Raw genomic sequence first — 26074 nt, 5'->3', positions numbered from 1 at the left:
AGGTGCATCCCCAAGACTGCAGCACTGGCTGCTGACAAGTAAAAAAAACACCCTCCCCAGCCTGGGGATCCTGTTACTACCTTCCCCCCTCCCCACCCCTTAAAGGGATAGGGACAAGTGGGGCTGGGAGGTCATGACCCACTAGTTTGAGAATCATTGACTTCAGGTCTTTGAAGACCCAAGGAGGAGAGGCTGTTAAATTGAACATGACATTTAATCACTGAAACAAAACTTTTGAGCGACTCCCTCCAAAGCTGGCTTCCCCCCCTCTGGCAGAAACACTGACATTCCAGTACTAGTTGTAACTTAATCGCCACAATGTTTAAGGACATGATGATTCCTGATGACCAAAGGAGTGCCATTTCCCTTGATGAGAGGAAATCCCTACAACCTGTAGGTTGACCTAGGATTTTAATGCAAGTTGACTACATGGTGCAAGTCTTTTCTTGCTCCTATTACTTTGTGGCTTCTGCAGTGGAACTAGTTACTGACAGAAATGTCATCCTTGAGAATGTGCTAGTACAATTAAATGTGAGGTAGCTGAATACACAGATCTTGTTGAAATGTTAGTGGGAACATGCTGGCCAGGATCCAGAGAATCACCCCACTAGTTCTGCCTATGTCAAGGTCATGTCTGACGTATTGTTTTGGATCCTAGCCTCTCCCTTTAAAATGGAATCTAATCTGAACGAGGCTCTTGGTTTCTGTGTTTTATTTAAACCTTAAGATGGTGTTAGAAAGTTGAGTAAAGCACAGTCTCATAGCTACCCAGAGTTGGTTTCTCCAAACTAGAAATGAACATCTCAGACACATTAGCTGCTTTACTGCATGGTTTAATCGTCGTTATGACTAGCGACAGAGTTCCATATGGCACCTTAGCAACCAGGCCAAGCATGGTTGATTTCTCAGAGCTAGCAAATGTTCCATGTTGTCACTTCACTATGCATTGCCCTAGACAGTGCCTGACTAAAAGAATGTTTTACTGCCAGCTACCTACAGCAAGCTACCTACAGTAATGGGCTAGTCCTCAAAGAGCAGAACAGGGTAGTACGTTCCTCACCAAGAGAGGCATACTAGGAGAAAGGCAACAGCCACGATGAACAACTGAGCAGTGATCATTAGACAAGCTCATGCCTGAAGCACAAGAGAACCAGTTATCAGTGCTATGGAGCATGCAGGAACAGAGGCTGCTAATGCCAGTTCAGTTGCTCAGCAGAACAGGTGGCCTTCCAGGCCAAACTGCTTTTGTTCCAAGACCACCTTGCTGCACTGCTACACCACATCCACAGCTTTACAGCCATGGGGTTGTTCTAGACATATCACAGAGGGAATGGAATACTGTGCCACAGCAGAGCAGGTGCTTCCTGCAGCTTTTGCATCACTTGGGAGTTACAGACAGCCCAGGTATGCTTTCCAATCCACACACACACACACACACACCTGTTAACAGGAACATCTGTTAACAGCAACATGGAGTCTACAGTGAGATGGCAGGACACTACTTGTGGGGCACACAAGTGTCAGCACCATGACATCTACTCCCTCAGTCTATTCTTTTAAGCCACAGTTGTTGCACAGGAATATTGCTCACTCAACAAGCAGAGAGGAAGCTAGCTAGCAGTGGGTCAGAAAAACCATGTGCTGATTCAGGAATTCAAAACTCCCAGCAGAGCTGTCTGGTACCAGCACCCAAGGCAGGTTAATTCAAGGTCCCAAGTAGCCTTAGATGTGCATTGAGAGGGACGGACTGTAGCTGCACAAAGAGGGGAACACAGAACTGCAATTGTTCCCACGTGATCATCAAGGGAAAGGGCTGCACCCTTGAAACCCTTTTCCCTTTAGTCCTGGGGGGAAATATCACATTGTCTGGTACACATCAAAACAGGCAGGGGCACTTGCATGTGTAGACATACATCCTGCCCCTGCTCTCCCACCACCAACTTTTTCAGCCAGTTGAAGACACTAGCTTTTGGTACGTTCCTTCACACAATGGCACAAGAGCATTGAAGGCTCAGAGGAACACGAGTCCTCTTGATTCTCTTTAACACTGATGTTTCTTCTGAAAGAAACACAGCCTAAAATGTTATCCTTAAGGCATCAGAGTTTAATATTGTCAGGATCTGTCATATGGTTTGAGGCAATTCTGCTCCATCTTCTCAGAGGCCGGAATCCACTCTAGGTTGAGTGCAGAGGAATGACAAACTTGCAGCCGAAAGGTGAGTGATAGTTGATTCCCACTTCCTGGAAGACTTTCTGTGGAACTCCGATGTCACAGAGGTACACCCGCCCAGCCCTCTCACTCAATGACAGGGGCAGCCCCAGGGCCAGGGACCATTTGGCATCAATTCCTTGCTCCATATCATTCACAGGGGGGTCTATGCTGAGGACAGGGGCTCTGTTCTGGTTGGCCCAGTCCACAGCAGCCTTGTACCAAGGCAGGTCCATCAGAAAGGCATTTTCATGGCAATCCAAGCAGTTTATCACCAAATCAACAGGTGTATCAGGAAGATCTAAAAATAAAAGACAGCTTTATGAATTCATCAAGTCAGTTCTGTGTCAAGCAGTGATATACAAGGGGCATTATGAAAAGCTCTGCAAGGCACTCAAGAAACCTGTAGTCTAGAATCTGATTACCCAGAAGATCAACCAAATGACTGCAGGAAGCCAACAAGCATGGCATGAAAAAAACAGCCCAGACCCAGAAACTGGTACATTCTGAATGCCACGGTACATCTGTCCCTGAATCCAGAAGTTCCCACATAGCCATCATGGCCAGACATTACTGGGAGATCTCTACTTCATGAATGTGTCTAAACCTCTTTTTAAGAGGTACAAATTCTCAATATAGGCCCGATTCTTCAAGACTGGAATTTCTCAGTTTTCTGTAATTTGCTACCTCTGCCTGACAAATAAAGAGGGTCAACTCCTTGACAATTCAACCCACATTTTTCAGACCATGTGGTCTCTATTAGTTCACAGTGATATAAAAATAATTCAGCTTTTGCCACTAGATGGGGCTGCTAGATTGGAATCTTCTTGAATGAAAGTTCTCAAAGGTTGCTCTCTCTACCCTACCACCTGATCCTCAGTAATGACAATGGGTTTTCATCAACACTGATCATGCAATAAGACTGTTCCTGAACTGTATCCCTTCGGTCTGCAATTGCAAGATCCCATTTGAATTCTCCCCCCACACAAGAAAAAACTATTTTTCATTGTGCAGTGAGATCTGAGAGAAGGCTTCCAAGCCCATTCCCTCTTCCCAACTTATGACTTATCTAGGTGCAAGAAAATGCAGTCTTCCACAATTTCATCTGCCATGACAAGCACCAGCTTTCCTCCCAATGTAGGAGAAGGGAGGATCAACCCAACAGTTGCATGGCGATCCCCAGTTTTGGAAGGGTGGCTTGGATTATCCAGCCTCTGCACTGCCAGGATGCCTGCAGTACCTTCACTATACAGGGTCTGATGTGCAAGCCTCATGCCTTTCTTTCCCATCTGTAACTAGAAGGTGTAGGGGGTGTGGTTAGGTACTGCTCAGCTGGGGTACCTTGACTGCCTCAGCTGAGCAGTGTTTAAAAAAAAAAAACCCTCCCCTACTCCTCCCCCACACTTGTGAAAATGTGGGGGAGATTCCTTGGCAGGCAACCACAATTCTGGCTTGCTAACACCAATGCCAGTAGTGTCTCCTCTTCAAAGGCACGGGGGCAGATTGCAAATTTAAGAAGTAAACCCTTAGTCTAAAAAAATGAGAGATGCTGGTAAAATAATATCAAAAATAGAAAGTCTTAGAAACCAAGTTTAACTGTCATGCAGCAAGGTGCCAAAATACAATTCAGCCTCAAGTATTCAAATGTTTTTTAAGCAAGTTTTCAGAACTTTTTAATGTCCTAGCAGAGTATATCCACAGTAGCTCATTTTGACTGAATCTGTTAAAGGGGTACATTTGTGGAGCTGGTTCAGTCCTACCCTCCCTTTGCAGCCCATCACTTATGTGGGCCATAAGTCAAACCCTTATCATGTAAGCAATTCACATGTACCCAGGCATATTTCAATGCACTTACCCATTCATATGCAGCACTGGTATGCCAGCAGCTGGTAACTGCATTTAAACCTAATCAGGAGCATTGAGGAATGTACACACAAGTAAGGGCTAGACACACATGACCCCCAGCATCCTGCTGAAATCAGATCCATTTGCCCCCTTTTAGCTGTCAACTGTCAAGTACCATTACACAGGTACATGATTAACATGGACAAACGCTTTGCAATATCCTGCTTCCCAGGCTTAGTCATGCTTTGTCATTTTGGGAGCTTCTTTTCCAGATTTATTTTGTTCAAGTTCATCCATTCATCACATATACCTTTCATGTGTATGCTCAACTGAGACCAGGGCTGCACAAAGCTTACCTTTGACACTGGACACCTGCTGGCCTTGGGTTTTGCTAAAGAGGGTCAGTTCATTGGTGACAGATTCTAGCATCTTGACAAAGTTGGGAAGGAAGAGAATAACATGCACATCATGGTTGGACAGATGCCGGCCACAACTGATTCCCTGAGCCCCCTTCACATGGGGGCCACACAGCAAGGCAACTGTGGGTCGCTGGTGAATGTTTTTGGGGTTCAACCTGAAAGATAAGATGCACAAAGGGTCTTAAGCAGCGCTAACACTTTCCTGGAATGGCATGTTCCAATGGTTAGTGGTTTTTTGAATAAAACGTCAGATAAGCATGGCATTCAAAAAAGTCTGAGTAAGGAAACAATAAGGAAACAATACACATCTTAAATATTCGGCTCAGCTATTTGGCTAAGCTCCAGCTCAGAAAGCAAAGACCAAACAGGAGTGCGACTTTATAGTCACAATTCTTCAACAGGTCCACGATTTACATGCAACACAATCCTATGCCTGTTCACTCAGAAACCACTGCCACAGAGTTCAACAGGGCTTACTCCCAAGTAAATGAACATGGAATTAGAGGCTTAGAAGTAGCATATGATAGCAAAATTTTAGTCAAAATATATTTAAGGTACTAGATTTAAAAATAGTAGCATTTCATGTAAAATCAACCTTCAAGGAAGTACTAGAATAACCTTGGTGATCAAGAGAGAGAAATATTTAGATCTTCATAGCTCAGCTCCAATTGTTTCTCCACAGATCTTCCTCATGGACTTCCCAATTCCGCTTTACCTTAAGCAGGCAGAAAAAACTCCTCAGAGAAAATGAGGTTGATTATGCATATGAATCAATAGAGAGACAGGAAACAGGTTTTGGCCAATGCACAGGACTTTTTTTCTGGTTCATTTCTGGGCCAACATAAAGTTGCAATGATCCCCAAGCTCTTCCACAATCAAAAATCCACACTGTCATGACATATGCAAAAACTCACAAGATATACTATACCAAATGTGCTTGTAGAACAGCTCCTGGTGACCCAAGACAAAGAAGCCAAACCAGCCACAGTCAGGAATGACACAACTTTTGTGCCTGACTGGGAGAGAACTAAGAGGGGCTCAATGCCAACGGCCAGCAAACTGTGACACTGTAGAATGCCTAGTGGACAAACTGGCTTGTATGCATAAACTGTCATTCAGCAGTGGCTGATTTATGCAGCAGACAAACAAAGCACCCAGGGCTTGCCATGTCTTGAAGAAGGTTGGGAAGGTTTACCTGTTGGGTCCTCCGAGCAAACTCAGGGCCATCTGACTTGCACAGACCCCTGTCATTTCCAACCTCCTCTCAAGAGTAAGCCCATGTTTCTCAGCCACTGAGAGCAGTTTTTTGTGTAGTTCATATGAGACGCTTGGAACAACTAGTCCGGAGTCTGAAATGTGGAAAGGGAAGAGGAAGCAATACTTAAGAAACATTCTTGCAAAGGAATACACCTCTCTAGTTCCAGAATATAAGGCAGCACTCAAAACAGACATGATGAACATAAGAACATAAGAACAGCCCCACTGGATCAGGCCATAGGCCCATCTAGTCCAGCTTCCTGTATCTCACAGCGGCCCACCAAATGCCCCAGGGAGCACACCAGATAACAAGAGACCTCATCCTGGTGCTCTCCCCTACATCTGGCATTCTGACTTAACCCATTCCTAAAATCAGGAGGTTGCGCATACACATCATGGCTTGTACCCCATAATGGATTTTTCCTCCAGAAACTTGTCCAATCCCCTTTTAAAGGCGTCTAGGCTAGACGCCAGCACCACATCCTGTGGCAAGGAGTTCCACAGACTGACCACGCGCTGAGTAAAGAAATATTTTCTTTTGTCTGTCCTAACCCGCCCAACACTCAATTTTAGTGGATGTCCCCTGGTTCTGGTATTATGTGAGAGTGTAAAGAGCATCTCCCTATCCACTCTGTCCATCCCCTGCATAATTTTGTATGTCTCAATCATGTCCCCCCTCAAGCGTCTCTTTTCTAGGCTGAAGAGGCCCAAACGCCGTAGCCTTTCCTCATAAGGAAGGTGCCCCAGCCCCGTAATCAGCTTAGTCGCTCTCTTTTGCACCTTTTCCATTTCCACTATGTCTTTTTTGAGATGCGGCGACCAGAACTGGACACAATACTCCAGGTGTGGCCTTACCATCGATTTGTACAACGGCATTATAATATTAGCCGTTTTGTTCTCAATACCCTTCCTAATGATCCCAAGCATAGAATTGGCCTTCTTCACTGCCGCCGCACATTGGGTCGACACTTTCATCGACCTGTCCACCACCACCCCAAGATCTCTCTCCTGATCTGTCACACACAGCTCAGAACCCATCAGCCTATATCTAAAGTTTTGATTTTTTGCCCCAATGTGCATGACTTTACACTTACTGACATTGAAGCGCATCTGCCATTTTGCTGCCCATTCTGCCAGTCTGGAGAGATCCTTCTGGAGCTCCTCACAATCACTTCTGGTCTTTACCACTCGGAAAAGTTTGGTGTCGTCTGCAAACTTAGCCACTTCACTGCTCAACCCTGTCTCCAGGTCATTTATGAAGAGGTTGAAAAGCACCGGTCCCAGGACAGATCCTTGGGGCACACCACTTTTCACCTCTCTCCATTGTGAAAATTGCCCATTGACACCCACTCGCTGCTTCCTGGCCTCCAACCAGTTCTCAATCCACGAGAGGACCTGTCCTCTAATTCCCTGACTGTGGAGTTTTTTCAGTAGCCTTTGGTGAGGGACCGTGTCAAATGCCTTCTGAAAGTCCAGATATATAATGTCCACGGGTTCTCCCACATCCACATGCCTGTTGACCTTTTCAAAGAATTCTATAAGGTTTGTGAGGCAAGACTTACCCTTACAGAAGCCATGCTGACTCTCCCTCAGCAAGGCCTGTTCGTCTATGTGTTTTGAGATCCTATCTTTGATGAGGCATTCCACCATCTTACCCGGTATGGATGTTAGGCTGACCGGCCTATAGTTTCCCGGGTCCCCCCTCTTTCCCTTTTTAAAAATAGGCGTGACATTTGCTATCCTCCAATCTTCTGGTACCGTGGCTGTTTTGAGGGACAAGTTGCATACCTTAGTCAAGAGATCAGCAACTTCATTCTTCAATTCCTTAATAACCCTTGGGTGTATGCCATCAGGGCCCGGTGACTTATTGATCTTTAATTTATCAATGAGGTCTGAAACATCTTCTCTTTTAACCTCTATCTGACTTAACTCCTCGGTTAGGAGGGGCCGTTCGGGCAGCGGTATCTGCCCGAGGTCTTCTGCCGTGAAGACAGATGCAAAGAACTCATTTAATTTCTCTGCCATCTCTAAGTCTCCTTTTATTTCCCCTTTCCCTCCCTCACCATCCAGAGGGCCAACCGCTTCTCTGGCGGGTTTCCTGCTTCTAACATATTTGAAGAAGCTTTTATTATTCCCCTTAATGTTGCTGGCCATGCGTTCCTCATAGTCTCGCTTGGCCTCCCCTATCACCTTCTTACATTTCTTTTGCCACAGTTTATGTTCCTTTTTATTCTCTTCATTAGGGCAAGACTTCCATTTACGGAAGGAAGCTTCCTTGCCCTTCACAGCCTCTCTAACTTGGCTGGTTAGCCATGCGGGCACTCTCCTGGATTTAGTGGAACCCTTCTTTCTTTGCGGTATACACCTCTGCTGGGCCTCTATTACTGTTGTTTTAAGCAGCCTCCATGCACTCTGGAGAGACTGGACTCTTTTTACCCTCCCTTTCAACCTCCTTCTAACCAGCCTCCTCATTTGAGGGAAGTCCGCCCGTCGGAAGTCAAGGGTTTTTGTTAGAGATTTACCTGGTATTCTTCCCCCAACGTGCACATCAAAACGGATCGCAGCATGATCACTGTTCCCCAATGGCTCAGTAACGTTTACATCTCTAACCAGGTCCTGCGTACCGCACAAAATTAAATCCAGAGTCACCTGTCCTCTGGTGGGCTCCTTGACTAGCTGATCTAAGCCACAGTCATTTAGCACGTCAAGAAATCCGGTTTCCTTATCGTGACCAGAACACAAATTGACCCAGTCAATATGAGGATAATTGAAGTCCCCCATGATTACAACCCTGTCCTTCCTTGTCACCTCCCTGATCTGTTTCCTCATTTCAAGGTCCCCATCAGATTTCTGGTCTGGAGGACGATAGCACGCCCCCAGTATTACATTGCTGCACAAGCCTGGTAATTTAACCCACAGAGATTCTACGGTGGAGTCGGACCCACCTTCAATCTCTACTTTGCTGGATTCTATCCCTTCCTTAACATAAAGGGCCACCCCACCCCCAACACGCCCCTGCCTGTCCCTCCTGTAGAGTTTATAGCCCGGGATTGCGGTATCCCACTGATTCTCCGCATTCCACCAGGTTTCCGTTATGCCCACTATGTCAATATTTTCCCTTGTCACCAGACATTCCAGTTCTCCCACCTTTGCTCGTAGACTTCGGGCATTCGCATAAAAGCATTTATACACGGAATGCCCCAGGATGGGCTGCTTATTTGCTCCTTTGTCCCCGCATCCTCTCATTGTGCCAAACCGTCTATCACATCCCTTCACCCTACCTTTCCCAATTTCTTCTCCTACCCTGCCTTTGTCTTGTTGTTCTCTAACCTCCCCATCCTCATCCCATAGGGATGAGGAGTCCCGAACCGGATGCCCCTCGGCTCCTGTCGGCCTTCCCCCAGGGATCAGTTTAAAAGCTGCTCTGCCACCTTTTTAATGTTATGCGCCAGCAGTCTGGTTCCATTCTGGTTCAAATGGAGCCCGTCCCTCTTGTACAGGCCCCGCTTGTCCCAAAACGTTCCCCAGTGCCTAACGAATCTAAACCCCTCCTCCCTACACCACCGTCTCATCCACGCATTGAGACCCCTACATCCACGCATTGAGACCCCATTGATGTTTCCACTTCAGAACTTTTAAAGTACTGATGAACCCTGCAGAGCTTGAGCTCCTAGGAAAACTCAGGTATGAAGAAAGATTCAATATGCTCACCCTATTCAGGAGCAGTGGGTTCTTTCCAGGTTCAGAAGTTTCACTGATATATCCAATAGCATGAAGCTGCTTTACAGTGGGTCAGTTCAGTGACCAAGCTGGCATGTGCACTACTACTTAACTATGGTACCTACCTCAGTATATGAAGCTGCCTTAAACTGAATCAGACAAGGGGTGTCTCTAGCCCAATATTATCTATCCAACAGACAGTAACCCCCCCCCCCCTCAGGTTTCAGGTGGAATTCAGGGAGAAGGTAGCTCAATGTCAGCCTGGAGTAGCTTGATGGTAGGGCAAATGCTTTGCATGCAGAGGATCCAGGCTTGATCCCCAGCACCTCCACGTAAGGTAGAGGACACAAGCTGTCTTATGTTATCTAGCAAATATGCAACAGGAGAAGGGCAGGGGGAAAACACATTTTAAAACATACTGAAAAAGGGAGCCCAGTCAGGGTTGTCAGATACATGTACACATGTGTCATCCACTCTGCTGTGACAATTTACCAATGTATATGTCAGCTGCTGTGTAACATGCATAACTGTTCCACCTGAACATCCGTTCCACTGAAATCAATACAACAGAATTCCAGGTAAGCAGAATTGTGTCCAGTCCAGTAAGACCTTTATTGGCATAAAGAGTTGTGTCATTATAGTTACACCAAGAGCTTGCCAGAGTTCAGCATTACAAGAAAGATGGCCAGTCACTCTAGGGTCAGAGAAAGTGGCTACAAGGAGTCCCAGTCCAGAGAACCAACTGAAAAAAAAGTTTTTTAACAGTCTTTGTGACAACTTTGGTACAGATATGGGAGAGGGAAATTATTTATACAATGTGACCTTGCATGTTAGCAGCCAATCAAGATAATTACCTTGGCTTAATCAGTTTTATTGCTTACTAACATTATATCATTCTTGAAATCAGCTTCAGAACCTCTGACAGCAAAAAAATCCCCACTCTGAATGTTCGAAGTAGTAATTCAGTGTTCACACAGCTCCTTCCCTACCTGAGTCACACTAGTCACGCTTGCATTATAGCCAAGATTCTCATATCAACGCCTGAGGGCTAGTCATGTATACAGGTAGAAAGTACCCAGTTTTGAACCCACACACTTTGACCTAAGAGCCAGTCAAGTTCTTTCTCAATTCTGCAACAGTACCCAATATGAATGAGAAGAACCTTAAGCTTATAGCTCAAGGCAGGCTTTCATTCACTCTGTCTAGTGTCTGCCAGCTTCTATGTTTCACACCATGCGGAACACCTTCTTCCTTCCTATATTCCTTTACAGAGGTCCAAAACAAGTTGGTGGAACCCATGAGCATATGAAAAAAGGGCCAAGCTCTGAATACAAAGAGTAGCCCTGCTGGGCCCAAAGGTCCATCTATTGTCACGTTTGCCATAGTGGCCAGCCAAGCATTTCAAGAAAATCCCAAAGAGCAGCAGAAAAGCAATAGCCCTTTCCTACCACTGGTCTACAGCAACTGGTATTTAATGCTATACAGCTTCTGAACATGGAGGGTCTATTTAGCTACCACAATGAAAAGCTTTTAAAGAGGGGGTTAGATTCATTGAAGAGGCAAGGTCTGTCAGCAGCTTAGCTATGTGAGTTTCCATCACTGCATCTGATAGCAGTGGATTCCACAGAGACTACACACTAACATAGGAATGAAAGAGAGCACTCATGGACAAATTCTGCTAGCTAAAATTTGAAAGACAGAGAAATTTTAAACATTTCAACTGATCTTTAGAAGCCTGCAATCCAAGCCTGCAATCAAGTTTACTCAAAAGGAAGTCCCACTGAACATAATGGGACGTACTTCCCAATATCATTACACTCGCATAGTTGAGATTTTCTTGTCTGAACATAAACCAATGACAGAAAGGAAAACAGACTAAGGCAGAATAAAGAGCCAAGAAAAATTCTAAACCAGCCAAGATCTGGTATAATCTTAGCACACCAGACTACTAATCAAATGCTCCTGACCTCTCTTGTGCTTCCCATGGGAGTTCTCTTTCCTCCTATCAGGCCAGGGGGCAGCCCCCAAGAGATAACCTTTTGTTCTGAAACATTATTTTTTAAAAAGGCAGAGACATTAAAAGCACAATCACATTGGGATTTCTCCAGCACATGTTTCTGTAATAGCACTGCCCTTGTATTTCACCCTTACGGATCTGAACCCTACAGTAGAAGGGGGGAGGTTTTTTCTGTGAAAGAAAAATCAGTGTCACTGAGCACCCACTTCTCTAGCATTTTGTGCCTCTGGGAGCTCTGAACTCTTAATACACCTTAAGTCAAGGGAGATTGTTAGAAGTCTAGGAGACTGATAAGGTGTGAGATTATACTCTTATCGTTGCATGCAAAAACTGCAGGTCTGAGCTACGTTACACTTTGCCCTAATTGCTCTTCGACAGGAGCGTGCAAGCACCAAGACAACTTCCCTTCTTCTCACTCACGCAAGGGCCAACCAGTCAGACCGGCTTATCAAAACCAGACCGTGTTAAATAAACTCAGAGGGAAAAGCAATCAAAGAGGTAGCGTGTAAACCTGAAAAATAACAACAGTGCCACAAATGAGAGCTGGGACACAGCCAAATTTCTACTATGCTTGGGTTGGAAAGTGGATTGCATTATTCTGTAAATAAGGCAATAAACAGATTAGCTTAAACCTGGATGTATTTCACAGCTGCTGATACAGGTAGATACAGCCAACACAGACTTGAGAGGGACACCAGAAGAGGCAGTCACACTCCTCTCTGCTCTGCTCCTGTCCTCTTTCTTTCTCCCCCTAACCCTGTAATCTCCAAACTGGAGACTGCTGTTCACCAGGAAAACCTCTCCTAGCATAAACGGCATTTACCTGTTCCAGCATGCCATGGCTCTTCTTGTCCACAGATCAGGATGATGTGACGCTCTGGGCAGTCGTGTCTATGGTGCAATGTCCCAGTGGGCATTGCGACCAGATTTCCTGGCAGACACAATTTCCCAAAGCATCGCAATTTGGGGACAAGAGTAGCCACAGCACACCAGAACGGTAAGTGCCACTTACGGGGGGGGGGGGGATTCTCCCAAATCCTGGATCCGCCCAATGGGTTGGGGTTTGGAGAGACTTATCCTAGCCCAATGGTTTCCTCTTCCCACCTGTTACTGCTGTGCTCATGGCCCATGGTGGATTCTAATGTTTATGCACAGAACTAACAGAGCAACTCACTATTTATTTAGCAAAAATGCTAAATGAAACATGTAATTGCAACAATTCTTACAAGCACCCTGTAAAGTAGCAGCGTACTTCCCCAGTGTTAGATTAGGGGTAGACATGCTTATGCCATCAGGCTCAGCTGAGGGGAAAGAGTTAAGGGTCACACAGCACATTGTAGCAACTGGTAGATAACTCAGAACACAATCCAATGCACATTTCCTGGGAGTTCCATTAAACACAATGGAACTTACTTCTGAATAGACATGCACAGGATTGTGCTGTCAATGTGTAGCAACTCTGAAGAGGGCAAATTCCATGCTGAGGGAAAATTAAAAACTCCTAATATTATTATGCATGGTATGGAGAAAGCAGACAGAAAGGTTTTTATCCCTTTTCTCACAACACAAGAAGATCCCATGAATGAGCCTAGATCACCCAATGAATTTGACTGCTGGGAGGATTTAGGACAGATCAAAGGATGTACTTCTTCACCCAGTGCAGGATCAAACTGCCAAAACATGTAGTGATGGCCAGTAGCTTAGATAGCTTTAAAGGGGGATTAGACAAATTCATGGTGAGCGTCTATCAAAGGCTACCAATCAAGACAGCTACTTGATATCTCCTGGTTCAAAGACAGGGTGATTCTGAATATGTGTTGCAGGGGAGCAACAACAGGAGAGAAGTATGCCTTCAACTCTTGTTTGTGGGTTTCCTAGAAGCATCTGGCCAGTATGGGACAGAGAGGCCTTCAGGTTGATCCAGCATGGCTTTTCTTATGCTCTTAACCTACACAGCCACATCAAAGCCTCATCCAGTCCTACAATGAAGAAGCTTCAGCATTTAAAATTTGAAAAACCAACAGACCAGTGCAGAATTCTTTGCTAGCCTGGGGCACAGTGATCCTTCGGTACACGATAGGCTCAGATTCCAAGATGTTTTCATCATGGCGGTAGCGGGCAGATCTCTCATTGGGAGTGCCTCTTGAGCGAGTCCCACTCTTCCTCTCATACGTTTCAATCTCTTCAAACACAGCTGCCTTGTCAAAGAGTGCCAGATTCCCTTCAAAATCAAAATCTGTATCTGGGATTTCTTCAATATCATCCCCAAAACACTCATCATCTTTGTTCTTCATCTGCCCATTCTTCACACCACTCTTCTTTGGGGTTGCCTGGTTCGGATGACGGCTACTGGAGGACCCTGAATTGAAGAACACATCTAGTAAAAAACCAGGCAACAAGGAAGTCAGAACTTAACAAAAATAAAAAATAAAAACTGGCATGTCTGGACATTGCAAGTGACATATTCTAGTCGATTTTACCATGCAATATACAAGTTGCTACACAATTTTAAACAACTATCCATAAGTCTACCAACTCTTTATTTCTCGTTCCCACAAAAGAAGTTCTGCATGAAAATATTTGAGAGAAACAGAAGTCTTCCAATAACACTGTCACCAAGGAATTACATTTCTTTCCATTTATAGCTTCTATGCTCTGCCTCTGAGCTCACCAACTAGGCCGTTGATTCATCAGGTACAGTATTGTCAACTGACTGGCACGGACTCTTCAGGATTGAAAGTTGAGTTTTCCCAACTCTGCTAAGTAATTTATATACTGCATTTCCAAATAAAGCCTGTACAAAGTGGTTCCCTAACAAGTAAAATAAACAAAGCTAGACAAAACCAACAGCTTAACCTATTATCTTTAGCAGAAGACACCATCAACTGAACCTGAAAACTTCTACATCCAAAGCACACACTCAAGCTATGGCCCTCCAATACCTTCTTTTCCTGCAAGTTCCCCAAAACACTCCTCCTCCTCTCATGCTTGTGTTCCAAAACCTACTCTCTTGATCCCTCCCCTTCCAGTCTATAATCCTCTCTTCTCTGTAACTCTTAGCTCCTCCTTTCTTCCATTTCCCTTAACCATGAAAACCCATTCTATATCACTGTCCCTTCAGACACTGTCTATTGGTAACCTGGCACAAGAACCAATGGGACTTTGTTTTTGGGACATAAGCAAAAGGGAGGGATTCCCCCCTCCAGGCACAAGGATACATAATTCCTTCCAAGCCAGTATGTGCACATATGGTTGCTGCTGACTTCCCTGTGTGCTAGCGAAGGGCCAGTGGATATGAGAGAATATCTGTTTTACCCTTATTTTCCAGGAAGGGCGCTATCTAACCACTTGTAATTTCCATTTTGGATTATCCACTAAAGCCTTGCATGTCACCCTGAATTCAGACAAGCAAAGCTCAGTTACCCACTGAGAGAGGATGCAATTTATCTGTTGTGCATACATCAGTTGTTAGTTCAATACACTCTGCAGCCGCCAAATTGAGTGTTTTAGACATAGCCAGACTCTTCTGCAAACAAGTCGCCTTCGACTTTGCAGCTATTCCTCCCTCCATAAAAAACAAACAGCACCCACAGTGTCGAGTTTCAAAGGGAAGAGGTAGCCAACCTGCCTGAAGTTTAAATGCTGACAAAACAAAAACCTGTCACAGAAGCAGGAAAAACAATAGTCAGAATGCTCCCCACAGACACACTGAATGGGAGTCAAGCTCATGCCCCACCAAAGCTAAACACACTGGGATTGTGGAGGTCAGTCATTTAATCCACCCTGAGGATTGCCGGCTCTGAAATCTTGCTGACTGCCATTGTTGGCTCAGTTACAAAGACTGCTGCGAACGCAAGTGACATCACTTGCATAACTTGGCCACTGAAACATGTCAAGCTGCATCCTTAAAAGGACTGACAGAAAAGTGTTATTTTTTGCCACAAATGGGGGGTGCAATGGTTGGAATGGGGGAAACATGCATGTTGAAACAGGGAAATCAGGAGGAGGGAAAGCAAATAGAGTAAAACGGATGAACCAATAGGATACATTTGTTTTTCAAGACTGGAACCAAAGTCACAAATCAAAGAACTATCAAATTTCTATCCAATAACTGCACTAATGCTACTGTTATAGCCAGCAGACAAATAAAGAGATGGCTGCTATTTAAGAGCGAACCAATTACACCCTTTGAAACCTTCAGATGCCACTCCTGGCATCAGCTGTGCTATACCAGGCCAACTTTGACCGGCTCACATTGCAACAGACTTGCTGTTAACAATGAATGAAGCTGTGCCATTTAAGTGTGTCTGTTTTAAGAGCAAACCTTTTCCCACACTGTACAATGCAATCATTGTGTCACAATATTGGCAGAAACTACCACCAGGATGCCAGAATGTGCAGCCATTCAGCAGACCCATTCTCTCAATGTTTTCTCTGATACACACACATTGGGTCAGTCAAGGCAGTAGTTTGGGGCAATAAGTAACTCCTCATTAGCCAATAAACTATCAGCCAGTTGCAAAGAGTATACACACCTTCTGGTCTCTAGTATAATAAGCTGCCCTAGAAATCCAAACTAGAAAGTTTGTACTAGTCTGATCATCTGCCAATAGACAAGGATAACCCTCTCTTGGAAAAGGTAAACAAGGCAAACGGATCAATCACCAGTTACAACTGACAAGCCTGCACAAGATGTCTCCAGCAGGCAGGCTGCCTGCCTGCAAAACCATTTTCAAGGTTGCACTAACTGCCTTAGAATGAAAGAGCCAACTGTGAGCCCTGCATGGTACTCAAACTTTTCCGGGCAGTGGCTCCCTTGACCCCCGTAGCTGTTGGCCATGACTCCCCATCATGTTCCTGAGGGCTGGAAGTGACATCATTAAACAGGAAGTGGCCAGAAATATTAGCTATATTAAATATATATATATATATATATATATATATATATATATATATATATATATATATATATATATATATATATTATAATATAATATAAAATATTAAATATATATTAACTATATTAATATTAATTATATTAATCATATCATTAATTAAATGCAGATCTTAATATTATTAATACACAGCAATATACATGCTTTATAAATGATCAGCTGCTGATCACTGTTGGAGACAGGATGCTGGAGTAGGTAGATTTTGTCTGGTCCAGGAAGACTCATTTTTTAAAACTTTGTAAGCATACCAATAGAATTGTTTTATCAAATGAACTTTGTGAACAATCAGTCTGAGCAACATTACACACACACACCCCTGTGGACCCCAATCCAACTAGTCATTTCTCCCATTCTCCCTGGATAGGATTGAACCCTTTATTAATTTAATGAAATTAAATTTTTCCAGCAGCTGGTGGGGAAAACAAAAATAGACCATGAAAATATATCAGAGCTGATAAGGGTTTGGTTAAGAAACTGATTTGTCTCCTATACTAGGAGATGCACAGCTCAAGCCTATGCATGTCTACTCAGAAGTAAGTCCCATTAGAGTCAATGGGGCTTACTCCCAGGAAAGTGTGGATAGGATTGGGCTGGCAATCACTTCATCAATGGCTGATAAGTATTCCCTTCAAATAGCAAGATTCATCACTTTAAAAATACAGCCTTTCTTCTTCAGTCAAACAACAAGATTAATAAGTCACTTTAAATACGGTACCCTTTTTCTGCTCCTGGTCAAGAAAAATGTGTGCTTCTCTCTCCCCCCTTTGCCAACTGCATGGAAACAACTTTAAGACCCCTGGTGACTGGAAAAATAGGAAGCATTTTATTTGGGGAGGGGGAGGAAAGCGGGAAGGTTTGGAGTTCGAAAGGGGGGAGTGGAAGAGGGAGGGGGTTGAAAAGAGAGATTTCACTTTGATGAGAAGTGATCCCAGGCTGGGAAAGCCTTGGAGTGGAGGGAGAAGAGGGCGGGGCGGCGGCAGCCACTCTTGCAGCTAAGCAACTCCCATTTCTTCTGCTTTAAAAAAAGTGCAGACGACGGGCAGAAGGGGCAGAAGATGGGGCTCGTATTCTGCCCAGGGGTGTGACTGTATCACTGCAAGAGGACATCCCACAGCTCCCTTTTGAGTGCCTGACACCTCCCTAAAGAGCTGCGCTGCACAGTGTGAATAACACTAATGGAAGTCACTGTTGCATTATCTGCAGTGCTATCATTTGTTACTTGCTTCCTTTAGCACCAGCATTACACAGAAATAACTTTATCCGTCTTCAGCACACATGCCACAGAATGCTAAAGGTCAACTACACCTCTTTCAATGCAAGTCACCACCTCCATTAATTAAATGCACCAACATTCTGCCATCACCCTCTGTGGGTTCCTCACTCCCCTTGCACAGCTCGCATCTTGGTGAATAGGTTATGTGGACTACAAGACAAGCCTATAACCAGGACATTCACAGCATAGACAGACAAAGCAAAAATGTGCCTCCGGGTGCATATAAAGTTTGTGGCAAGTGCTGTCTCACACCCTTTTATGTTTTTCCTCTCTTGAGAGATGTGCAATTGAGCAACACAGCCAAGAGTTAAGAACTGTAAAATGGGTAGTTTCCATTAACCACAATTCTGGATAGTCTAGAAGCAGTTTCTTCGGACAAACAGAAGGGAAAATACTGTTACCTCTACAATACTGATCTGCCTAAACACAGCAGATTTAGGTATTAAACAAGTACAGTTATGATTTGCAGCAATTTTCTGCAATTAAAGAACATTCAAAACATTGACTAGTAGTAACATTCAGGTAAAGAACAATTTTCAAGTGAAGAACTACAGAAAGCATTACTAGGCACTAAATACCATCTCAGATAAAAGTAGCAGTCTGGAGATGTTTCCACCTCTATTACAATGCCTTGTACTAGAGCATGAAACAGTGACATGAGATACCTGACATTTTTCACTTAAGTCACTGCAGACAGAGTACTCCTGTAAGCAAGAAGAATACTTGGTTTATTGGTTATCTGCCAACAAGAAAATTGCCAATGACCCTTATGGTCAAGCTGATGACATCATAAAAGCTTCCTGAAACCTGCTTGGATGACCCCTAGGACACCTGCAAAGGAAACAGGACTAGCTTCATATGCAGCATTTCACCTTAGGTTATATATCACCTTAGGTGATATACAAGTCCATGTATTATAAACCATATGCTAAATAAATAAATAAACCTTAGGTTAATCATTCTAGTTATCTATGTGGTCCAAATATACACAAACAGTGCAATGAAGATTTACTTGCTAGTGTACTAGCAAGTCACCTGTGCTATGATAACCCTCTGTGGAAAGAATGTGGATGCTCATATTTCCGTTCACAGAGTGCTTGAACACACAATCACATCCTCAACACATCAACGTGTTCCTCCTCATAGCCCTATACATTAAGTCAGGAGTCAGCAACCAACAGTCTGCTGCTTTGGTTCTGTCAACCAGATTGCAACCTTCTTCTGCCCCCTCCACAGCTGCTAAACCCTTCTCTACTCTGCTCTTTTCTGGGCTTCCTGAAACAGATTTGGGGGGGAAGCTAGGGAGAAGAGTCAAATGTAAAGTATAAATGGCATCCTGGCCTAGATCCAACACCCCCCCTCCCCAGCAGACTCACTACTCTAGCATTCTCCAATACACCCCACCAATGCCATTTCAGGAGGAACAGAAGAGGAGCAAAAGGGGGGCAATTCCAGGTTAGAGCCCACTCTAAGTATTTGTAATAAGGTAGGTTTAAGTTTACATTCTAAGCTTCAAATTCTTTCATGTCTAAAGTACAATTCCTCAATTGAAGTTGGGGATCCATTCCTGAAACACTGCTATAGGCAAAGTCATTGAAAGAAGCTGGCGCTGACTGGTGAGAATGTACTGCTGTCATTTGTTACAGTAGCTATCAATCAACTCAAGATGATGAGCACCATAGTGAAGTAATGCTAAAGGACATTAAGTATTCAGAGATACTACTAAACTATCAGTTTATAGTTCACTTGACCAGTTCAAGAGCTGATTGAAAGGATAGAAAGTAGTGTGGACACAAGGACATTTAAGTGTTTTCCACCTTCACTGTGGTCATGTACAACCAGAATTTTATGCCAACATGGTACAGTTATCCAGAAAGACACAGAAGAGAAAGACAGTGCTGCATGGCCAACATACTCACATGAGTTGTGCCTCCGACGGAAGCCTTTTGACTGATTCAAGGATTCCATATGCCGATCCATGTAGCTCTTGGAACACTGATGCTGTTGGGGGGAAATGGCAACATCCTGACTTTTCATATCTGTTCTCCTGGGGATGTTCTGTGGGGCACTGCTAGAAGAACCAGGTTTCTTGAGCAGTTTGCCAGTGCCATTCAGGTTGGTACCACCTGGGCATCCAATACCAGGAATCCCAAGATCAGTCTGCTTGAAATCACCACATTGCCCATTATCCTCAGGGCCTGGAATTTCCAGGATCTTCAGTTCAGTAATATCACCTGCCCTAAACACGAAAAAGGGTCCAAACAAGGTATGATTTTACAATCATGCCTACCTGTAAGTGCAAGTTGCTTTCTCATACAAGAGACTTCATTGTTAAGTCTTTTCCTATATTAGCAAATATTTGCGGGGGGGGGGGGGGGGGAGAGTAGTAAAAAAAGACAAGAAAAAGAATTACCATGAAAATTAACATCCAAATATGCAAGTTACAAGTACAGGCATTCCCCCATTTCCAAAGCTTGTTCATTCCAGGATCCCCTGCAGGAATGGAAATGGCAAATATGGAGGGGGGACCCTATCCCCATGTGTACCCCTGCCTCCAGATCATTAATGTTGCTAAATGGCTTAACACAGTGAAGTGTTTCTTACTTTTATAGGCTATGCCTGCCTGAACCATAGGCTATAAGCTTCCATGCTTATAGCATCCTGTAAAAGCAAGAAACTTCACCGTGGTAAGCCTTTAACAATGCTGGGGGGGGGGGGAGATCCACGGATATCTAAATCAGTGGATACCAGAACTGTGAATATGGGGGGGGGGGGGCACAAGTACTTCAAATCCAGTGGTTACAAGGTATCCAAGTGCTTTCCTAAATATCTATACCCAAAATTGTAGAATATAGGTTTCAGCCTAGCACACTAAGATATGCATATTGTAACATACCATTTTTGAGAGTGAACTAACTCTTAGGGCGTAATCCTAAATTCAGAACTCTCAAAACATTTGCTTTTTTAACTCTGATAAAGCAGGTTTCAGAGTCTGCAAAAATGGACTGAAATGTCATATCTCTTTGACTCAAGCTATGGCTGATACAGGGGGCCCGTGTTGTCCGCAGGTTTGATATCCATGGATCTCCAGTATCTGCGGGTGCTGAATGGTCACCCCCCAAAAAAACTCCAAGTCCATCTGGAGCACAATTCTGGTCAGGCCCAGCAGCTTTCTGAGCCCCACAGAGACCACAGAGGTCTCAGAATGCCTGAAAATATTTTAAGTGACTTCCAGTTTTATGATAGAATCGGAAGTGATGCCTTATAAAGCATTAGGTGGCCTAGGGAAGCCCTACGGTAGTTCAGCTTGGGTCAGGTTCAGAGGTGGGGGGGGGGGAGAGACAATAACCACAGGTTTGAATACCCGCAGTTTTCCATATCCACAGGGGCTCCGGTAACGGAACCCATGTAGATAATGAGGGCCCCCTGTATTACAATTTGCTCAATTTATATACTTCATGAAGGATTTCATGTAGCCAAATGTGGTTTCTCAGTGCAAATTAACCACAGAAACATGCACACTACTGTCCCTTGACATGGGCCTTCATAAAGTCAGGAGTCAGTAGGAGTATTTCATACACTTGTTCCTTTCTTCAAACTCTGATATCTTGGCAGAAGAGGAGTCCCTGATGAAGGAATCATTTCACCCTGGTTCTCAACCAGAACAGTACAGCACACCTTGGGCGTCTGCTACCTCATAAGCCAGGGGTGCTCAAACTTTCAACTTTAGGGATCCTGGGCCTTTAAAATTGTGTAGAAGAGATAATTTCAGCAGGTGCAGCTTGTCATCTGTGGGATAACAAGTTGCACCTGCTGAAATTCTCTCTTCTATACACTTGTTAAAGGTCCAGCATTGCTAAAGTTGAAAGTATGAGCACCCCTGTCATAAGCAAACAATGCAGTCAAAAGATACATTCATAAAATATGGCAGTCCCTAGACAGCAGTTGGCTTGTTTGCTTTGGATGTATTTTACTTTGACTCATGACAAAACAATTAACTTGTAGTTGTCAAGCTCTCCTAACAAGAAGCAAAGGGACCGATAACATGCCACTGTCACAAAGTGTGTTCCAGCTGCATTACTGCTGTATTCATATCTGCATTACTGCTACAACCAGAGAGCAGCACAATGAAAGATATTCCCTTGCCTTCTACCTATGAACCAACAGAAATCTGAAAGGATGTTGTTTCTATGCTAATTATAAAAGACAGAAAGGTGGTTTGTTTTTTTTTAACTGATACTCTACTCGTACATTGCTTGTCCAAATCTAGAGAAAAGAAGGTGTTTACCTGAAGGTGACTTCTGGTACCAGACACTTGACTCCATTATGGAAGGGCCGTGTTAAGGAGATTGTCTGACTGACCTGATCCACAGCTGACACTCTCCCCTGATAGACTCCCAAGCTGTCTCCACAGTTGATGGAGACAATGCTTCCAAGCCAATCTGTAGCCATGTTTTTCCTGATCACTGCAAAATGAAGGTGTAATTCTGCATGAACGTAAAAAGATCTTCCAACAGTGATGTTACCCACTTTAGACCCCAACTTCCACAGCCTTACATTTCCAGTATGGGCTTCCTTGCACTCCCCATTCACATAAATCTCAGTTCATAGAATCTTAGTGACCTCATTAGCAAAGACAGCGAAGCCTCACCTAATCCTGCAGTCTTAGTTTTGCAACCCATTAATATAATTAGAAGTTGAAAAAGCTCTGATCCTAATCAGTTTCCAAATTTTTATGCCTATGCTTTAGAAGTTAGTATTAAATGGTAATAATATTTAAAATAATTCTGCAATGGAATTTATGGCGACTTGCAATGGAATTTATGGCGACTTGCAAGAACCCAAGGTTTCATGTACACTGATGCAAGGCACTGCATACCAGAGAGAGAGAGAGAGTGTGCATGCACATATGTGTGTGCAAATCATTTTAAAGTTTGCTGATTAAAAATCATTTTAAACTTTGCTGATTAAAAACCTAGAAAAGCAATCAGTAACAGAATTGGCAAACAGGGATTGGGAAAGAGATAAGAGTGAGGAGTAAAATCCCCCCCCCAAGCATGAATGAAAAGGGAGAATGCTTCACCACGATTTTGTTCTTCAACATTTTCACAGCCCATCCATCATTACTAATGGCACCCCTCCGAAGCCATCACATGACAAGAGATAGTCACAAGAACCTCTCCTACCCAAGCCAGAAGAAGCAACAGCGCTGATGCAGCTGTGCCAACAGGGTGCCTGCTGCATTCTGTGGTGGGGGTAGTCACAGAGGTCTCCTCAAGATCACCCAGTTGCATCAGTGCTGGAAAGCTGGGTAGGATTGGGCCCTTAATGCCTTAATATAGTCTTTAAATTGTCACATAATTATGTTTGCTGCAAGAAATTAACACACCTACCCAGCTGTTTATTTTTTAAAATTCAGTTATATTTTAAGCTGAGTCAGTCATGATTAACTCCTACTGCTTTCAATTCTAAGCTGAACAATAATTTGGGGCTAAAGGTCACTAGTGAGATGTTACTATGGATCTTCTCTTGGTATTTAGAGTATTTTTTCCTTTTGCTTCCCTTTAAACAGGGAAGTTATTTATTTATTTATTTATTTATTATTAAACACTGATATATTCCAGAACTCATTTCTGGAATGAATGCTCACATTTTCAATAAAGCAAGCAATCTTCACCACTCTTTGAACAAGAGCAATTGACCATTTCTGCTAACACCCCCCCCCCCACCCCCAGTGCAGCTCTTTAAGGCACAAAAAAGTACATAAATCCTGGGGCTGAATGAAGAAGAATTGCTGGGGCAGGGAAGAAAAATTTCTCATGGCAGATAACTAGGTTTTTGGCTACATTTCTCTATAGGGCATCACATGCACTAGTAGAGCAGTACACAGTAGTAACAATATTACGCAATGCAATGGTAAAAACACTGAATGGGGAATTCCCTGGCTCAAATCTCACCTCACAGACTCACTAAAGCAGCAAAGCTACCAAGAAGTAAGGATCACTAAACAGAGCAGGACTTCCTTATGAGCAAACATGCATAGGATCGGTCTGTAAGCAGCCTCAGGCAAGCCAAGTGACTTTCCTCTTTACCCCCTTATCTACAATATAAGGACAATGTTACTAGCTTACCTTATCAGTAGGGGTGTAGTTTTTTGGTGAATATTTTCCCCAAAATTTCTGGATTAAAATAGCAAATTGTGGCGTTATGTGTTTTTATTCCAAGGTGCATTTTAATAAACTGTAAGCTATAATCAGTTTTTCAAATGTAATAGATAGGTGACATAGCTGGTATTGTGTTAGCAGATGCAGCCACAGATTCATTTCTATCTGAAAATTCATCTTATTTTAATTTCTGGAAAATATAAGTAAGTGTGCTTATGTGTGCGTGTGTGTTAAAAATGCATAAAAACAAAAAACGACACCTTTTTGGTGTTAAAATAGCTGAATAAAAACACAAAATGCTGCATTTAACACCAAAAAGGCGGCATTTTGTGTTTTTATGCATTTTTATCAAAGACACACCCCTACTTACCAGGTATTAGAACAGTGGTTCCCAACCTGGAGTACATGTACTCCCAGGGGTACTTGCCAGGATCTTTAGGAGTACTTGAAAAAAAGAATTGGAAAATGGTGGGAAAAGACAGGTCTGTATTAGAATGCCTTGTGGGGCTAGCAAGGCAGGAAGGAAGACAGTTAGCTGGCTGTCAAAGCCCCACCAACTGCTAGTTTCTGGTCATCAATTTATGTATTATCAGATATGGATCAGAAGTTGAAAACATAAATTTGAAATAACAGCAACTATATTACTTAAACATTTGGCTAATATGAGGAGTACAATTTATGGAAATGGGCTGCCAAGGGGGGTATACAAGTGAAAAAAAACAACATTGGGAACCACTGTATTAGAAGGATCCCAGAACAACCCGTGTCATGAGGACACTCAAGAGCTACATGCAACTACTATTACTGTGCTTTTATTCAGGTATTTTAATTCAAAAATGGTGGTGATTTGTGCTTTTATGAGTTTTTCACTCACACACACACACACACACACACACCCTACTTATCAGGTATTAGGATTCCCAAACAACATATGACATGAAGACACTCAAAAGCCCCATGCAAATACTAAGTATTATTATAGTTGCATGCAGCCACCTCTTTTGTGGGGGGTCAGAGACAGGAAGTGCCAACATCCATTTTTTGTAAGCTCCTTGAGGGCAGAGACCAGTATTTTTCCACCTATGTTAAATGATGTTTCTGGTGTGGTTGTCAACAGAGGGTCAAACTGGAAGGGGTCGGTGAAACAATGCTGGCAGTTAAAGCCAGCTAAAGTGTCTGTGGCCCCTCACAGGGAGTGGGGAAGGGGAAAGGGGTGAAGGAGGGGGTGGCTCCCCTCACAGTGGGTGGGGGAAGGGAAGTGGTGGGGGAGGAAGCTCCCCTCAAGCGGGGTAGGGAAAGGGATGGAGTGGCTCCCCTGGGGGGAAAAGGAAAGGGGTGGAGGAGGGGACAGCTTCCCTCACAGGGGGTGGGGGAAGAGTGGTTCCCCTCAAAGGGGGTGGGGGAGGGTGAAGGGAAGGCTCTGTCACAGAGGATGGGAAAGGGGGTTGTTCCCCCCACAGAGGGTGGGAGAGAAGAAGGGGTGGGGGAGGGCGCGGCTCCCCTCAGAAGAGGTGGGGGAGAGAAGGGGAGGGAAAAGGGGTGGGGGACGGTTGGGGCAGGCTCCCCGCACAAGGGGGTGGGGGAGGAGATGGTTCCCCTCACAAAGGATGGGAAAAGGGATGGCTCCCCTCAGAGGGGGTAGGGGAGAGACAGGGAGGTAGGGAAAAGGGGTGGGGGCGGTTCCCCTCACAGGGGGTGGGGGAGGGCAAAGAGGTGGAGGGGGCGGCTCCCCTCACAGGGGGGTGGGGGAGGGGAAGGGGTTGGAGATGGGAGAGGGGGTGGGGAAGGGTGTTGGGGGAGGGGGTGGCTCCCCTCACAAAGGGTGGGGGAGGGGAAGGGGTGGCTCCCCTCACGCCTCCCTCAATCACTCCCCGACTGAACGCCTCTGAGGTGACAGCCGCCGCCGCCGCCGCCGCCGCTGCTTCCACCTCACTCAGGCCCCGCAGCTCCCGGGCCCTTCCCCCCTAGGCCGGAGCCAGCCCCTCACTCGCTGCTCGCTCCCTGCCTACCTCAAAGGCTTCTCACACCGGAAACACTTCCTCGCTGCGCTTCGGGTATTCCCGCCGTCACTTCCGCCAACGCGCTCTTCCTGCCAACGATCCCGCTGCAGCGCCTGTCGGGGAGATGCAGGAAAGACGGCGCATGCGCACGCTGCTCCTGGACCTCGGGGAACTCTTGCGGGAAAAGCGCACTGCGCATGCGCAGGGAAAGGAGC

The 26074-nt window shown here is 44.5% G+C and overlaps 1 protein-coding gene across 3 annotated transcripts; it reads right to left on the bottom strand.

The window, feature by feature from the left end:
* Window positions 1–817: 817 nt before the first annotated feature.
* On the bottom strand, window positions 818–25953 carry EDC3 (enhancer of mRNA decapping 3). Of its 3 annotated transcripts, XM_066635823.1 has the most exons (8): window positions 25869–25887; window positions 24230–24303; window positions 21984–22161; window positions 19615–19934; window positions 13494–13826; window positions 5669–5822; window positions 4411–4628; window positions 818–2510 (listed from the first exon to the last, which is right to left on the bottom strand). In XM_066635823.1, exons 2-8 carry the CDS (start codon window positions 24264–24266, stop codon window positions 2176–2178), a joined length of 1575 nt encoding a protein of 524 aa, XP_066491920.1. In that variant the 5' UTR covers window positions 24267–24303; window positions 25869–25887; the 3' UTR covers window positions 818–2175. The 3 variants fall into 3 exon arrangements, with proteins under 3 accessions (XP_066491920.1, XP_066491921.1, XP_066491922.1); XM_066635824.1 differs by lacking the exon at window positions 24230–24303 and having other exon boundaries at window positions 25869–25953; XM_066635825.1 differs by lacking the exons at window positions 24230–24303; window positions 25869–25887 and adding an exon at window positions 24856–25043.
* Between the last annotated feature and the right edge of the window lie 121 nt (window positions 25954–26074).

This window comes from Tiliqua scincoides, chromosome 8 (genome assembly GCF_035046505.1).
Source record: "Tiliqua scincoides isolate rTilSci1 chromosome 8, rTilSci1.hap2, whole genome shotgun sequence".
NCBI lineage: Eukaryota > Metazoa > Chordata > Lepidosauria > Squamata > Scincidae > Tiliqua > Tiliqua scincoides.
The sequence above is the reverse complement of the archived record's forward strand: the minus strand, read 5'-3'. Positions and strand labels throughout refer to the sequence as shown.

Coding starts and splice junctions, on each gene's coding strand:
- EDC3 (XM_066635823.1), bottom strand. CDS start 24,266: ATGTACTCCAGGTTGGGAACCACTGTTCTAATACCTG. Junction 5,823..13,493: donor TAGCAAAGAATTCTGCACTG/GTCTGTTGGTTT, acceptor TCCACATTTCAG/ACTCCGGACTAGTTGTTCCA. Junction 4,629..5,668: donor TTGCTCGGAGGACCCAACAG/GTAAACCTTCCC, acceptor CTTATCTTTCAG/GTTGAACCCCAAAAACATTC.